The sequence below is a fragment of the Podarcis bocagei genome (assembly GCF_964188305.1).
Source record: "Podarcis bocagei genome assembly, chromosome: 6".
In the NCBI taxonomy this organism is placed as follows: Eukaryota; Metazoa; Chordata; class Lepidosauria; order Squamata; family Lacertidae; genus Podarcis; species Podarcis bocagei.
In genome coordinates this window covers 54850332-54867966 of record NC_138130.1, presented here as the reverse complement: position 1 = coordinate 54867966, position 17635 = coordinate 54850332, and the positions used below count along the sequence as shown (strand labels likewise).

The following is a 17635-nucleotide window of genomic DNA, read 5'->3' as shown; positions in this document are numbered from 1 at the left end:
AAGGTTATTTGCTTTCAACTCTTTTGTAGGATTAAGGAGAAGAGCTTTCAACTGGATATTATAGACATTCCTATCCCTTTGGCAGTTTAGTTTTCCAATGTATGTGCTTTTGGCTACTATATATTAAGCGTGTGCACTGAATTACCTTTCCTTTATTCAGGGTGTTCTCGTGTAGTAATCAAGAATCTTCTTGAAGTATTGATGCAAAACAAATATCCATTTATGAATAATCTTTCCAGTGTGGACAGCCAGATCCAGACCACATGCAGAAAAAGCAAAGTGAAAGTAGCTGTTCTTATCTCGGGAATGGGTGAGCTTGCAGTTGCTACAGCACTAAATAACCATCTCTGCAATGGAGATTTTGTGGGAGCATGTAGACTTTGATATATTATGGCAAAGTTGCTTGTGTGAACTTACATCTGATTGAAGGTGCCTTATAAGAATCACTCAATATTAATAGAACTGATTGTTGTTAATATGCAGATAGTTCTTATATTAATTGCATTTTTGATCAGAATTGAAATCCAGTCGAACCCGATATCCAAATCTTGCATCACACCACATCATTCAAATTTACATTGAAATTATGTTTAATATTGTATCCTTGCTGGTAATCTCAACAACATGGCCATGAAACATCCTCATGTTTTAAGGACTTCTAAGCAAGCCAGATTGGGACAAACTAGGAAGATGATATGAAGGGGGAAACTCTTCTGTCTTTGACTTGTTTATGTTTTAATTTCTTTATAAAAAATATTTTTATACTGCAATTCCATAAAAATAAATCAAAGTTTATCACAATTATTGAAAAATGTGCAAGCACGCTTTAGTTGCCAGGTCAATTTACAAGAATTGAAGAATTATCCATACTGGTTTATAAAAAATAGGCAGAAAAGCATGTTTCAGAAACTTTCCTACACATGCTCACTTGGGAAGAAAACCCCATTAAACTAAATGGGATTTACTTTGGTTTAGAAGTGGATAGAATTATCTGTACGTTATGGATTAACTGGGAATAAGAGTAGGGGGAGAATATTAAGAATGTTATGAAGATATTCACTAGAAGCTGATCATAAAAAACACCAAAACAACAACCAACAACACAGAATCATTAACTGAATATCAGAAATTTATCATCCAGTTTTACCGTGTTATTGTTAATTTTGATATATTAGGTGATACAGAAACTTTGTAGAACAAAATGAGGTATATGCAGGCCTTGGTATTCTGCCTGAATATAACAGAGAGCCCTCTCTGCTCCAGCCTCAAATATGCAAAGTTCTGATGGTTACTACAACCATTTATACAACATGAATGTTACCTATCACAAATCTTTCCTTAAAAGCACAGGAATTCTTAAGCAATTGTATAGTCAAAGAGCTAAAATGCAGTGGCAACCTATGTAAAAGGTTGACAGAGAACATGGGTTTGTTAGTTCACAATGATATTATAAGTGCATACTTTGGAGCGGTCACTTGCTGTTTCCCTGGGTACATGTTTGCGATGTCTACTAGAAACTGGCTGTGTCTTAATCTTCTCATTTGAGGTACAAGCCTGACAGCACTTCTTGGATATGCAAAAGAGCCAGCAAGCTGTGCCCAAGTAGTCCTTGTCATCGCCAACAGGTCTGGGGTGGAAGAACTGAAGAATGCAACCCTGGCTGGCATCCCCACCAGAGTAAGGAGAACATTGCATTATAATTTCATGGCCAAAAATCCCACATTGCCGGAAAGTATCTTCACTTATAACATTTCTCTGCAGAGTACCACCCCATGCCTCATATTTAGATAAGTATTCTTAAGACATTTATGTCTACGAGTAAAAAAAACAAAAAACATCTAGAACCTCGTTTGTATAAATTTAATGTAAATGTTGAGGGTCTTCAAAAGGTTGCCCGTGTTCTTCAGTTTTGATTTGCACGGTGCTTGGAAGTTTCTTTTCTTGCCCCATCTTTTGCATTAATTCTTGTAGGTAATTGACCATAAACTGTATGGAAGCAGATCCGAATATGAAGGCACACTTGACAGAGTCCTTGAAGAATTCTCTGTGGAACTGATTTGTCTGGCAGGATTTATAAGAGTTTTGACTAGCAACTTCCTTAGGAAATGGAGTGGTAAGCAAGTGGAACAAACTATTGTTGAATTAAGTTTTTTGTTTTTGTTTTTAATTGCTCAGAAGGGCTGACAGCTGCTGAGGATTCAGCATGTATAAGGCAAACTAGGATCATAAGAATTTCCAGGCTGGGTTCATATACTCAATCAAAGCAGTGATTTTCAATTGGTGATCTGCATGCGGGGCTATCGTTTCCATTTTGCACATCCTTGTTTGTCACTTTGATATGTCTGAACAGGGGTTTCATTAATTCTAGGGAAAATTTTGAGCACTTATCCATCACTTTCACCATTAACTAAAGGAGGAAATGCCCACAAGCAGGCACTCTCATCTGCATACGAAATTGCTGGCTGTACGGTCCATTTTGTGCTTGTAAGTATCTTCCTGTGAATAAAGAAAACACCTCTTTCTGTTTTCTGCACACCTGCAAATAATTCTCATTCTTGACACAGGTAGAGATGGGGTATCTAGGTCAGAGATGGGGTTTTTTGTGATCCTCCTGATATTATTGGGCTACACTTCTAATCATTCCTGGTAATTGGCTATGCTGGTTGTGGTTAATGGGAATCCCAACAACATTGGGAGGGCCACAGGTGCCCTATCCCTGAGTTTGATGTTATTTAGAGTAACTACCTTCTAGTTATAAATGTTGCCTTGACCCCCCCCCAAAGGACCATGTAATATTGCTATTCCTCCAATTTGCTTTGAACAAAGGAATCAGTTCACTAAAGCAGGCATAGGCAAACTCTGGCCCTCCAGATGTTTGGGACTACAGTTCCCATCATCCCTAGCTAACAGGGATGGGATGATGTGAATTGTAGTCCCAACATCTGGAGGGCCGGAGTTTGCCTATGCCTGCACTAAAGTCTCTGAGACCTCCCTGTTCCTGGTGACATATGCCTACACCTTGTTCTCCTCAGCCCTTGATGGATGTTTTCTAGCTGTTGTAACAATATTAACTCCAAGCTAATTTACATTGCAATAAATGCATGACCTGTTCATCCAGAAGGAAGTCCCATTAAGTTTAATGGTGTTATTCCCTTGAAAGTGGGATTAGAACTGCAACCTTAACTGCCTTCTTGAATACACACCTCCAACCACCAATTCCTGACCTGCCCCTCTGCCTAGTTGTATTACCCATTTGTCTTCCTGCATGCCATTTCTAAGGACCTAACTACAAGGGACGCAGGGGGCGCTGTGGGTTAAATCACAGAGCCTAGGACTTGCCGATCAGAAGGTCGGCGGTTTGAATCCTCGTGACGGGGTGAGCTCCCGTTGCTCAGTCCCTGCTCCTGCCAACCTAGCAGTTCGAAAGCACGTCAAAGTGCAAGTAGATAAATAGGCTTCCCACTCTGGCGGGAAGGTAAACGGCGTTTCCGTGCACTGCTCTGGTTCGCCAGAAGTGGCTTAGTCATGCTGGCCACATGACCCAGAAGCTGTACGCTGGCTCCCTTGGCCACTAAAGCGAGATGAGCACCGCAACCCCAGAGTCGGCCACAACTGGACCTAATGGTCCTTTAACTACAAGTGACTGTAAAGATGAGATGAACAACTAGGTGGCATTTTTAAAAAAACCCAAATACCCAGGGTGTGTGTGGAATTGTTATCAAGATCACTTTAAAAAGTGTTTGCTACTTATATCATTAAGGCTGGATGTAGTTTGGGCCATAATGTGCTCCTCAACCCTTTTCAACCTGCCACCTGTCCTTTATATTACAACTTAAATTTCTGCTAATCTTTTCCAGGCTGAATTTCAGTAACACTACTCTCCCCCAAGCACTTTCTGCTTCTGTTGCTCTTCATGTGGAAAGTCACCTATCTTAATGGAATCTCTCTTTCTTTCTCTCTGGAGGATACTAGTCTTGAAGCAGTAATCTTACAAGAGCCCGTCTCTGTGAAGGCAGAAGACACGGAAGAGACCTTGTCAGAAAAGGTCAAAGAAGCAGAGAGCCGGGTATTTCCTGTTGCCCTGCAGCTGGTTGCCAGTGGAATGGTGCAACTAGGAAAGGATGGCAAAACCTATTGGAGACGAGAGAGTCAGGAGCTGGTCCATCAAAAGGAAAGGCAGAATTGCTCCTCCTCTTAAACTTTCCTATGAGCAGCTACAATGCAGCAATGAATAGTGACAGTTACAATAATTAATGCTGAAACTGTCAAATTCCTCTTATCCAAGTGCTTTTCCTTTGCTAAAATCAGAGCATGGGGGTCAATATTGGTTCTTCAAGTGAGGAAAGCATGCTCAATGGACACAATATGGGGCATAATTAGCTTCAGGGCAACCTAGGTGGTGATTTTACTCTCCCCCTGACTCCATGAAATTTATGTGCATACCCCACCAGATAATAAGCACTAGGAGGGGAAATCTCTGGCACCAACATAGGTAAAGATAAAGGGACCCCTGATCATTAAGTCCAGTCGTAGCCAACTCTGGGGTTGCGGCACTCATCTTGCTTTATTGGCCGAGGGAGCCGGCGTACAGCTTCCGGGTCATGTGGCCAGCATGACTAAGCCACTTCTGGCGAACCAGAGCAGCGCACGGAAACGCCGTTTACCTTCCCGCTGGAGCGGTACCTATTTATCTACTTGCACTTTGACGTGCTTTCGAACTGCTAGGGTGGCAGGAGCTGGGACCAAGCAACGGGAGCTCACCCCGTCGCGGGGATTCGAACCGCCGACCTTCTGATCGGCAAGTCCTAGGCTCTGTGGTTTAACCCACAGCACCAACATAGCTCCCCTCCAAAAAAGAATTAGGTGGAGAGGGGCTGTGGCTCAATGCAGAGCATCTGCATTGTATACAGGAGGTCCCAGGTTCATTCCCTGGGATCTTCAAGTAGAGATGGGAGGGAGCTGCTGCCAGTCAGTGTGGACAATACTGAGGTAGACGGACCAATGGAGATGGCGCCATATAAGGCAGCTACCTAGGATTCCTTTCCCCATCCTCCACACGGTGTTTTATCATTCTGTTTCTCATTCTGCATTGTCTTGGCCACATCACTGCTGACCTCAGAGGAGAGGTTTCTGTGGCCTTTGCTGGTATTATAAAAGCCGTATGGGTTTTGTGGCACCAGCCACAGCAACAAAAAACAGATAAGGGGATGTTGCAGCTGGGTTTTTCCAACTGCAGGGAACAAGAATGAGAAACTTGAGCAGGCATGTGCTGAACTGCATGAAATCAGTGTGTGTTTGTATCACTTGTAAAGGCAAAGGATATTATTTTACCCTCAGGTTTGCAACTGGATTTATATTCTAAAGATCTTTAAACCAGAACTTCTGAGAGCTCCCTTATATGTCATTCGAAGCACCCCTGAATCACCTTTTAAATAACTTCCCACATAAAACTAGTCAGTCAGTCAATATATGATGGATATCCAGCAAAATGTGGGTGTTGGTTGATAATTTTCCTAAACTTTCTGTATTTAGCTATGATAGTTTTCACTTCAAATTATCCTCGGCTCTATTCTCACAGGGTGTGCCACAATCATGTTTTGGAAACTCTAAGATGGTACACAGGAAGAAGAAATGTTTCTTGCACTTACTTTTTGTTATGTACAAACACATTGGATGAAATTGCATTGCAAAACCATTTTTCACACATGGTGACTTGAGTGTGCACAGCCGTCTCTCCTGGAAGGACTGATTTGTACAGTTTAAATGGGGCAGCGGTGCATGAGTACACAGGAACCATCCTCCTCGAAATAACGGGTAAGCTTGGGCTGTTGATGGAACATCGTGCTCTGGGTAGGGGCTAACCAGAGATTAGTGTACCAATGTCATCTCTCTTGATAACAATATATGACATACTCTAGCTAAAAGCTAGATACAGTGGGTAAGCTTGTCTTCTTACATGGCCTGATCATTAAAAGCAGAACACCTCTGGTTTATTTTTGGCTTCAGGTTGCTTCTTTTTTGGAAGGTTTCCACCAGCAAGACTTGCTTAGGAACTGACAAGGCACTGCAAGGCATCTTTAGCAACTGTAAGGAGAGAAATCTTTTAACTATCACCCAGAAATTAACATAGATATGTATGTAATTTCTTAAATTAATGATTTTTTTTTAATTAGAATGGGGTTTGATGTCACTGAACATTTGGGTACAAAACAGATAAGAGGAATGTAACAGTATTGCGCTATATAGTCCAATTTCTATGGAAGCTTAGCATTTGAACACTGATTAGTTTTGTAAATAGCAAAATCATAACACAATGGAAATATAGTATTCTCTCCTTTAATGAACCATCATGATGATTTTTTTAAAGGCACATGTAATATGTAGCTACCTACTTCTTTTCTTTCAAAGTTAGGTCAATTCCTTCCTCACTGTGCTTTCTAGCTATGATAAAAACATACTGAAGAACATGTTATTGCATGTCTCCATGATGTCATGGGTTAAGTTTTAATAGACAATATGTTTCATAGTATAATATATTTAGAAAAGGGGTGGGGATTAAATCTCCCACATGTGATTAGCTGAATACAGCCCTGGTTAAAGCCATGTGTTTCTTTGATTTTCTTGTGCTCACCAGTTGCTATGAAATACTTCAATCTTTAGCACTATGGCCAAAAAACCTGATTCTGATTCACCTTGCTATTCAGAATGAAATGTTAAAAGGATAGATATTAAAATGCTTAATTAATGCTGTGACCACAGATAGTTTTATTGTATAGTCCCTTTTCCTGGGAGTAGGCACGGTCTGTTTGTGAAGGCAATGCCTGATTTAGACAAGGGCACTGCCATGTAGCTGGCCCTTTGATACAGGTGTGGCATAGTGTGTACTAGTGTGTACTAGGTGGCAATCTGTTTGAGTGAAATGGTTGCCCACAAGGGCTTTGGATATTCCAGTGCACCTTTCACGATCCTGTGGGTGACCCTGGTGCTATTCATACAAATGGTTTACCATGAGAACCTGCGTCTGCAGAGGTCCATTTTATGAACCTGTATTATGGCAAAAGTATTTGAATATTTGAGATGGCTAATTCATCCCCTTCCCAATTTGGCTCTGTTTGGCTTTCTCAACTTGCTGCCCTATGCTACACAATTAAAGCAAAAATTATGCATCGTGGTTGTTGCTGTTTTCTTGTCCTCTGCATTTCAGTTGTGCTTTCCCGAATTCCAGCGTAACTTCCCATCTCCTCCTAACTGTACTTCTCCGCTTGCCACTAACTGCATAGCAGCAGGGAAGGCTCTGTGCTCTGCCTCCTTCACCCTTTCGCATAAAGTCTCCTCTGTGTCTCCAATCTTCACGGGGACTGGCTCTTGAAAAATGATTGCTCCAGCATCAACTTCTTCCTAGAAAGGAAGGTCAGAAACGTTGACAAGATGGAGAGATAGACGAAATTATGAGCTCTAGAACATGGCCTTGGTTTGCTTTCATGACCTCTCATGGGACTCTTTCCGCTTTAAGAAATTATCTTCAACATTACAAGCTATCTTGAAACTGGCAAATTTTGTACCACAAATATTTAGTCTGACTCCAGTCTGGTCTAGTTAGCTGTAGAAGAGAATTCAAGAGAAAACTGTAAAACCCACACCACTATGAAAACCAGGTAAAATATTATTACAGTTCACAATAATAAATTATTTCTAAATTGTGAAGTAAATGAAGCAGTCCAATGACTATGCTTACCAGCTGCATAGATTCCTTAAGTTAACCTTGACCTGGTCTGCAGCTGGCAGCAGTCAGGCTAGGCTGGATTCAAAAAGATTCCCCAATTACTGAGCTGTAGTAGACTTCAGGCTATGCTGAAGTGGGCAGAAGGTGCAGCAACAGTCTAATTAGTACATTTTGTGCTCAGATCACTGGCCAACCCTTTCACAGTCTGTGTAAATTAAGCCCTCTGCATTCATTGTTGGCTGAGAAGCGATCTGACAATCAATTCAAACTAAGATTATTATTAACAGAGTAGCAAATAAGGAGAACATACAGCAACAAAGTGCACAGTACAACCAGTGACTCTGACTCCAGCCTCCAGTACCAGTCTATGGGCATTTGCTCCTTTAAATGAAGGCAGCAAAGATGGGTGAATATTCAATATTTTTCCTAGAAGTAAAAAACAAAATTCATTTTTTTAAGTTCTCCTAGCATTACAATACTTAAACAAGAAATTATTGATGTACTAATTGAAACAAAATATGTAAAACGAAGCAGGTTTTTTCTGCTTGAATGAACTGGTGACAATTAGATATAGACTAGAAACTATAATGTCTGAATCAACATTATCAGACAAACCGCAGCCACCAACCCAGAATCTGAAATCAGCTGCATTTTGGAATCAGAAATAATGGGACAGCTATGATACAGCTGGTTCAGTATTAACATGGAGAATATCAATGTCCCTTTTTCACATCAATAATGTTTATTTTTAAAATGTAGAGATATCCCTCTAAATCTGTGGGAAACACTGTGCTGTTTTTAAACTAGGAAATTAGCAAAATCTCCTAATTGAAAATGAAACTGTTGTCTAACTGGTTCACATACTATACACAACATTTAACGGCATGGGCATTTCTAGTTCCAAGTGCAGTATATCCAGATGCATTTACCATTCCACTTTCTGACAAAAGGACCAGATAAGATCCGCATAAATCCTGCAAGGCAGACCAGCTCAACTGAGAACTCCTCAAGGACTTTATCAACTGCGCTATCAAACTCTGTGCGACTGCTGTACATCTTGTGGTCAATTACCTAAAACAGAGCAAAAGATTGTAATATTATGGGATACATTTATTCCCCCCCTCCATCATTAATGCTGAATATTTCAGAAACGCTGAACATTTTGAACAGTCAGACACAGTTGTTGTTTAGTCATTTAGTCGTGTCTGACTCTTCATGACCCCATGGACCAGAGCACATCAGACACAGACACCTAACCATTAAGTTACACATGCCATACTGTTGAACATTTACTTACTTTTGTAGGAATGCCAGCTCTTTCAGCTTTTCTTAGCCCTTCTACACCAGCTTTGTTAGAAATGACAAGGACTATTTGTGCATAGCTAGTTGGCTTCTTTGTACTGGTTATTAAAGCTTCCAGATTTGTACCTGAAGGATCCAAGACAATCAAGTGAAAATATATTTAAGGTGGACTCAAATATTCTGAAAACATTTTTAAAAGCAGCAAAATAGCAACTTGATTCAGTAAGTATAGAACCATCTATATGGTTGGATGGCAAAATACACTTTTGCAGCACATTCCACACATTTAAATGTTAAGTATTTTTTTCTTGAGGCACAAGTTTTTCATTATAAGTACATCCAAAGAAACCTGTGTAATTTCAAGGGGTTCTTCCTGTTCCAACTGTATGCCACTCAAACTCTGAACAAGTGCCTTTTCTCTCATGGTTCTTTTCATTTCTGTTCCATAGTGCATATTTTTTAAAAAGAAAAAAGCTGCAGAAATCTTGCCATTTAAACCTCCAGTATTCGGCTGGATTTCTTTCAAATTAGAAGAGTTTTTGAAAGCAACATCTACCCCATAAAATCCTGACCCGGTTTAACCCAGCCACTCTGGGCAGCTTCCAACAAATTAAAACACTGTAAGGCATCAGATATTACAAACTTCCCTATACAGAGCTTCCTTCAGATGTCTTCTAAAAGTCATATAGTTGTTTATCTCTTTTACATCTGATGGGAGGGCATTCTACAGGGCTGGTGCCACTACTGAGAAGGCCCTCTGCCTGGTTCCCTGTAACCTCATGTACCACCAGAAGGCCCTCAGAGCTGGATCTCAGTGTCCAGCCTGAATGATGGGGTGGAGACACTCCTTCAGGTGTGCAGAACCAAAGCTGTTTATGGTATGGTCTGACTAAACTACTTCAAAGCAGTCTTCCAGAATACCCCAACCTATGGCCTCAAAGAAGGCATTCATTTCTCACAATGGAGAATGTAGGAGTCTCACCTGTTCCAGAGATGAGGACGCCGACCCTTGTTTTGCTTGGTTGGGTTTTGCTTCGTTGGCTGTGGAAGGACTCTATCCTATTTGCCTGTAAGGCTTGAAGTAAGTTATTGACTTCAACGTGGGCAGACCCTTCAATTAAAAAAAGAAACATTAGCTGTAAATAAATAGAACTAAAAAATTAGAAACAAAGGGAGCTGCCTTCTACTGGGTCAGACCATTTGGTCCATCTAGCTCAGTACTGTCTACCCTGACTGGCAGCAGCTCTCCAGGGTTTCAGACTGGGGACATTCCCCTGGAGATGGCAGGGGATGGACCTGGTACCTTCTGCATGCAAAACAGATGCAGTCCTAATTCAGGACTGCTGCAGCACCATCACCCCATTAAAAATAACCACCCTCACAAGTCATTCCCAGATAGATGAGGCTCTGCATAGTGACCTGATTGACGCCGAACAACTTTTCCAATCAGCCAGGCCTCTTCATGCCTCTGGATGCCCTTCAGGACCTGCCCAGCCAGCTCCTTCTGCACAACCAGGACTGAACCAATCCCACAATTAAATGTTCGAGCCATTTCTTCCTCCGACAGATTCCCCTCTTTCTGAAGCCAAGAAAAGATGTCCGGTATCTTCCAGCTTATAGCATCTGAAAATAACCAGAGTTGTATTGTAACACACTTTTTAAAAAAATCAGTCAACAAGCATTACAGAGAAATTAAGCTGACAATTCTGATTGAACTTATTAAACATAAAAGTGATAAGCCCAGTAATAGCAAAAGATCCAATGGTTATCACTGGCAATTGAAGGAAATGTATTTAACCAATCTAACCATCTATTTTTAAAATTATCATCTTTTTCAATTGATTCAAAATCTTTTCAAATCAACTAAGGCCACATTCACACCATACATTTAAGGCATAATATACCACTTTAAACAGGCCTGGCCTCCCACAAAGAATTCTGGGAGCTGTTGTTTGTTAAGAGTGCTGACAGCTAGGAGACACCTATTCCCCTCACAGAGCTACAGTTCCCATAGTAGTTTAACAATTGTTTTTCACAGGAAACTCTGGGAATCGTAGTGCTGTGAGGGGAATAGGTACTTCCTAACAACTCCCACACCCTTAACAAACTACAGCTTCCAAAATTATTTGGGGGAAGCTATGACTGTTTGAAGTGGCAACATAGTGGTTTAAATGTATGGTGTAAACTTAGACTGAGTGCCCACAAAAAGCCATAAAAGCCCACAAAAACTGGGATGAAAGGGAATGTCTAAATTTCATTCTACTCTTTATTAGTGAATGTGAAAATCCATCCTTAAAAAATCTTCAGTCAGTCAATTTTGAGATAAAATGTGGATTTCAATAAATGGGGGCAGGAGGAAAAGGGAGAAACCGAGTTAAAGAAAGGAAAATGGCATCAATAAAAATTAAGAAATATTACATCAAGCTTGCAAGTTTTGCCTAGGTGTTCACCATGACCAAGACGTACCTAGAACTACCCCAAAGGATGCTGGGAGGACACGTGGAATGTTCTCCAGCAGCCCTCCTCCAGTGATGTGGGCGTAGGCCTTCACGTAGCCTGAACGAAGAACCGGCAGGAGAATCTTGCTATAGATTTTAGTGGGTGTAAGCAGTTGTTCTCCTGCGAACATAAGTCATTAACAGGTTATTATGCAAAAGCATGATAAAGCACAAAAGCACAAGCAGGATGAAATGCATCAAGGTGGCCTTACGAAGATATTGCTGTGGCCCTCCCTCATGAAAAGGGCTCCATATTAATTGCATTTCATGGCTTCTGCAGTCCTGTACCTGGGATCCACATTAAATGTGGGGGTGTCTATAAGGGCTGGGGGGAGGGAAGAAAGCCTACACGCATAGACCTCTACATGCATAGACTTCCACAGAAGCTAGAACTCTGCATGACTTGCACTCTAGCTTACATTTTATTATTTTTATTTATTTCATAAAATGTACACACTGTTTGATTGTAAGCAAGCACAAACCGGTTTTACATAGGATGCCTATGCACACAGGCATTCCCTCTGCAGATGTCTATGCTTAATCCATGGATGTTGGAGGCAGGACTGGATGGGGGGGGGGAAACATAAGATTAGCATTGGAAGGCGGCTAACGAAGTGCAAATGTCACACAAGTATGCACAAAAATGGAAAGAGGTAAAAGTATTCTAACAGTTGCACGTACTCATTTTTCCTCACTAGTTGTCCTTTGATAGAAACCAGGGTCAGGAACCTTTTCCAACGTGAGGGCCACATTCCCTCGTGGACAGTGATCTGGGGGCCATATATTCCAGAGGCCGATGTGGCCAGAGGCAAAGAAGCAGGTGTGACTCTTTTATCCTAAAACAGTTAGTTACATCCAAGCCATGCGAAATTGAGAGGCTTCAATGCACCTCCCCACATCCAAGCAAGTTGGAGTCACTATCACAGCTCAAGGTCACATTCCAAAAGCATAGGAAAGAAATGAAAGAAATGAAAACACTCAGGGAGGGGCTAGGTCTGTGAGGGGGGGGCGGCCTGGAGAGAGTTCCAGGGGCGAAAGAGAAAAGAGAAGCCTGGAAAACTACATTTGGCCCCAGGATCTGAGTCCCCCGCCCTTTGATAAAAAGACCCAAAATGTCCTAATAACTGAAAATTGACCAAAGGTTGCTCCCCGTGACATAGACAGAAGAGGAAAATGCTGTAATTACTGATCTTACCTAATGTCTGGTTACCAGAGCGGCCCACTGGAGGAGAGGAAAAATCTAAAGAGGACTTTTCGACAATCTTTCTCACAAGGCTAAACCCGTTGCTGTGAACACCAGAGGAAGCTATTCCAATAATCGCATCTCCCTCGACAATTCTGTCTAGCTTGGGAAGCATCTGGTTTCGTTCCACAGCGCCAACAGCAAAGCCCCCCAGGTCATACTCTCCCGGTGGATACATGCCAGGCATTTCAGCCGTTTCTCCTCCTGAGGTGGCAATAGACGACAGAGAAAGGGACTGTGAGTGTTAAAGCAAAACCACTGGTGACCATTATAGGAACTCTGCTTGCCAGATTCTTACATACACTGAAGTATAGCAAGCACAGCCTGTCTTAGATGGGGTTTTTGTGTTTTTTTGCTTGTTGATTACATTTTATTGAATTTTCAATAAAATTTGGAAGTTGTACATCCAAAGGAAGAAATGAAAAACAAGAACAAAATCATAGGTGCTTTTGGCACTCTTAAGGAATAGCACACAGAAAAACAGGAAACTGCCTTAAACAGAATCCTACCACGGATCTATCCTGCTCAATACTGCCCACACTGACTGCTAGCAACATTGCTAGGCTCTCAAGAGGAGTCCTTCCCAGCCCCATCTGGAGATGCCATTGGACTAAATTTGAGACCTTCTGCGTGCAAGGCTGATATTCTGCCACTGAGCATGTTCCCTTCCCATGTTGTGGATCATGCCATGAAAAATGATTCAGTTTCTCAAATTCTGCCCATTTTAAAACGGAGAAATCAGTCAACAATGTGTGAGGTATGTGTGTGTTACACGATTAAGTAAAGAACAAAGGATTTCAAAATGGAACAGCCAGAACAAGCAAAACAGCAGTTCTGATAAGTAAATAATCTAGGGAAAGGTCATTATGAGAGTTTGCCTAAGTACAAAGTCATGGTGAGCCCACTCATGACGCAAGGAGAGGCGACTGTCTCAGGCAGCAGGATCCACAGGGGTAGCAGGTATAGATCTTTATTTTCCCTGTTGTTCCTGATGTAGATCTTCACCCACCCCTTCTTCCCTGGTGGGGACTGGGGTTGCCATTTTGTCATTTGACTCAGTTGCCAAAATGTCTGTACCAAGTTACACAACCAGGAGAATCACACAAGACAGTTCTTGCTGTTGTGCCACTTCAGACTGCTGATTGGGGCTGGTGGGGGGACGGGACAGGTCATATGTTTGAAACCTCACCCATTATATAAACTCTTCCTGCACACAGAAAACTAGCATGTTAGAGGGAAAGAACTGGGACTGAATCCAGCCTTCTTTAGAGGCAGATTTAGGGCAGTGTGACTGGTTTCCCTGCACAGGGTGCTGAGCTGAAAGGGGGCACCTTCCCACCTCCTTCCCAAAGCCTAGCTAGCACTTGCCCAGCTTTGTGAAGGACACAGGAAGGCTCTACAACCCTGAGAGAGTCTTGCACCTCCTTCCCAAAGCATGGCCCCTTGCTTAGCTGGCTTTAGGAAGGCAGCGCAAGGGCGGGGGGGGGGGAGCATGAATTTTGGCCTGGCACAGGGCACCATATTACCAAGGCCTGCCCCTGCCTTTGACACTCTTCACCTCTTCAGAAGATTCCCCTTTTAAATTCCTCCCACTCATAAAACAGGGTACACTGTGATGACCCACTGCAAACTGAATGTGTAAACTGATTCTTGGATCCATAGCAGCCGGACACAGTATAAGTATATGAATCTACCTTCTGCAACATTAAGGTTTGCTTTTAACTAAATGCAGAAACCTGAGTGATCATTCCTACCGAGGAGCGCACATCCTGCCAGTTTACAAGCTTCAGCTATTCCAGCGATGACTGTCTGAGCCGTCCCGACATCAAGTTTCCCACAGGCAAAATAGTCCAGGAAAAAGAGGGGCTCAGCTCCCTGAGCTAGGATATCATTGACACACATGGCAACCAAGTCTTGACCAATGGTGTCGTGCTTATTGCATAGCTGGGCAATCTGTAATGAGAATTAGACAAATCACACCGGAGCTTGGCAAGACTTGGGAACATCAGAACAGCCCTCCTGGATCAGGCCACAGGCCCATCTCCTCCAGCCTCCTTGTTCTCGTGGTGACCAACCAGATGCTTATATGCAATAGCACTCTCACCACTTCTGAGTCCCAGCCACTGGTATTGAACATAACTGAGATTTCATTTTTAACTGCCATGGAAGGTACATAGGTGACTATAATCAGAGGAGACCCCAAGATACTTTTATGCAACTCCTATTTATATCAGCCAGGCTTGGGAAAGGGACATTGACACTATATTGGGCTCTTGGACATTTTTTCAAAAGTATACTGGAAAATTTGTTGGTTGCTAGGCCTCAGAAACTAGGCCCTTCCATTTGCTCTCCTGTGAAGGACTGTCATCTGTTTCAGACACATATCTGAATGTGATGCAAATAAAGTTATTCATTGGGGGGGGGGTGGAAGGAAAAAGGGTATTGTAGATGCCAAGGACTGAAGCAGGGACCTTTTGCATGCTCTGCTGCCAAACTATGATCCCTTTGCGTGGTAAACACTCAGTTACTAAGTAAAAATCCTAACACCTTCAAAAACCCATTAAACCTGCCCGGTCCACACAACCTTCCCATTACCTTGAGCTTTGTTCCGACACCATCAGTTCCAGATACCAAAATTGGATCTTTATATCCAGCTGCTTTCAAGTCAAAGAGGCCAGCAAACCCTCCTAGGTCAGCATTGCAGCCTACCAAGCAGGAAGAAAAGGACTCATTCACCAAGGTCTTGTTCACATGGTGGAGGTGATTTAGAGGCGGCTATAGAATTATTTGTCAAACCACATCCCTGATTGGTTTTGCCCTTCTTCAGATCTGGAAGCAGCACCGCAGAGCAAACTGGGCAGGGAAAGGGGACAAAAGATCTTCCCACCATGGATCTCCCTGGTGCCTAGATTATTCGGCAGCCAATCAATTGGAATTAACAGCAAAGGTGAGGGATGAGCCTCTCCCTCCTGCTCTCCTTGCTCCTACATTTAACTTGCTCCACAATGTAATCCAATGCATTTTTACTCAGAATCAAGTCCCACTGTATTCAACTGGGAGAAAAATTCACCTTGCTCTGTTAACCTCTGCTTTACAAATAATGTTAGGTGAGGGGTGGGTGGGATCTTGACGCTGCAGTCAGATAAAGGGTCTCTATCCAATATGGTACAGATATGTTAAATGGAATGATTTTCCTTAAATATATTCTGCAGGTCCTAACTACAGCACAATTCCAGTATTCTGAAATCTCTGCACGATGGCTAAACTGCATGCCTCATCTGGAATTCTTAGTGCAAAACGTAAAATACAAGAGTTGCATATATATTTTTACAAAATAGTAAGGGGTATGGGTATAAAGAACTCAATTTTTCATGAACTTATTCTACAAATGTTTAAATTAGAATGTACAGATTTTATCTTACCTGGCCTAGATGTGGCCGCTGCTAAAGGTTTAATGTTCTGAACCAACGTGTTACCAGCTGCAATATCTACACCACTGTCTTTGTAAGTCAGGCCCCTAAAAGGGCAGAATAGCCAATAGTCAATTGAGTCATACATACAATCCATCTATAGCAGTATTTTCCAGTGCCAGTATGGAGATGTAAGAATTCGCTGGGAACTTTTCCTTTTCCTTTAAGAAGTATGAGTGAGAGTGTTTGCTCCAAAAGGCCTGATTTCAAAGGTCAGTACAGTGGTGCCCCGCAAGACGAATGCCTCGCAAGACGGAAAACCCGCTAGACGAAAGGGTTTTCTGTTTTTGAGCTGCTTCACAAGACGAATTTCCCTATGGGCTTGCTTCGCAAGACGAAAATGTCTTGCGAGTGTTCCGATTTTTTTTCGCTCCCCCCTTTTTTCTAAGCCGCTAAGCCGCTAATAGCCTTTTAGCCGCTAAGCCTTTAATAGCCGCTAATCTGCTAAGCCGCTAATAGGGTTGCTTCGTAAGACGAAAAAACCGCTAGACGAAGAGACTCGCGGAATGGATTATTTTCGTCTTGCGAGGCACCACTGTAGTTCTGTGGCAGTCCTTACGATCCCCGTGCTCTTAGAATGAGTGGTCCCTCAGCTTGGACTAGTTCCCTGCCCATCCCTGCTCCACACTTTTCACATTCCCAGATCTGTATCACAGCAGCTGCATGCTATTGAAGGAATAGGTCTACTCTGAAGTAAGCCCTACTGAATTACTGCCAGGTAAGTGGGAGTTAGGATTGCAGTCTTAGCTGACATGTGAGCCCAAGACTCCCGGGTCCAAGTCCAGTATCTGTTAAATGGATCATGCTGACTTTTGTAAACAACAATATATTTTACGGGGTTTTCAGGCTTATCAGAAGTAAAACAGGAACATGCCCTGTAAAATATATCTTGTATACATAACTTGTAATATTTTTAAAGCTACACATCATTGTCATCAGCTAAGCCCAAATGCATTTTGAGTACACCATTTACTCTCCAGGCATAAACTCAGATGCGCTAGCTATAAACTCAAACTCACTATCGCTGTTTAGGCTTAGAATGTGCATGAACATGCATAGAAAGAGTCCTCTTACATCTGGCCAAATATTGCCTTGTCTGCTTTGGGGGGCGGGGGGGGGAGGAGAAATCAACTCAATGCATAGAGAACACTACACAGATTCATATCATTTACCACTTCTAATCAAATACTACACATTCCATAAAAATAAAGCTAGATACTGCACCATTCTTAGAAACTTTATTGCATACACAAAAAGACTAGTATTACAGTATACTAACACCTGATGCCATATGCTTCCAGCTTTATACTAACAGTGTATTTCATTCATAGTAGAAGACTATTTTATAAAAAGTACTTCTTCAGTAGTTCATATTGTGTGGCACTGACAAAAACATTTA

The 17635-nt window shown here is 42.1% G+C and overlaps 2 protein-coding genes across 8 annotated transcripts in view; one reads left to right on the top strand and one right to left on the bottom strand.

Annotated features, from left to right (window-relative positions):
- Positions 1–7171, top strand: part of LOC308589783 (trifunctional purine biosynthetic protein adenosine-3-like) — a 28307-nt gene extending 21136 nt beyond the window's left edge. For 3 of the 5 annotated variants that reach the window (XM_081199202.1, XM_081199199.1, XM_081199200.1), the window contains exons 18-22: positions 161–310; positions 1547–1677; positions 1972–2113; positions 2369–2484; positions 3965–7171. In XM_081199202.1, the coding sequence (XP_081055328.1) occupies positions 161–310; positions 1547–1677; positions 1972–2113; positions 2369–2484; positions 3965–4198 (773 nt within the window). In that variant the 3' untranslated portion in view covers positions 4199–7171. Of the gene's footprint in view, positions 1–160; positions 802–1546; positions 1678–1971; positions 2114–2368; positions 2485–3964 lie in introns of those variants that run through there. The other 2 variants (XM_081199201.1, XM_081199203.1) reach the window with 2 other exon arrangements.
- Positions 6140–17635, bottom strand: part of GART (phosphoribosylglycinamide formyltransferase, phosphoribosylglycinamide synthetase, phosphoribosylaminoimidazole synthetase) — a 27293-nt gene continuing 15797 nt past the window's right edge. For all 3 annotated transcript variants that reach the window (XM_081199207.1, XM_081199206.1, XM_081199205.1), the window contains 11 exons: positions 16189–16283; positions 15362–15471; positions 14521–14719; positions 12719–12970; positions 11492–11644; positions 10445–10648; positions 10008–10136; positions 9021–9151; positions 8653–8794; positions 8034–8149; positions 6140–7398 (listed from right to left, as the gene is read on the bottom strand). In XM_081199207.1, the coding sequence (XP_081055333.1) occupies positions 7201–7398; positions 8034–8149; positions 8653–8794; positions 9021–9151; positions 10008–10136; positions 10445–10648; positions 11492–11644; positions 12719–12970; positions 14521–14719; positions 15362–15471; positions 16189–16283 (1729 nt within the window). In that variant the 3' untranslated portion in view covers positions 6140–7200. The remainder of the gene's footprint in view (positions 7399–8033; positions 8150–8652; positions 8795–9020; positions 9152–10007; positions 10137–10444; positions 10649–11491; positions 11645–12718; positions 12971–14520; positions 14720–15361; positions 15472–16188; positions 16284–17635) is intronic.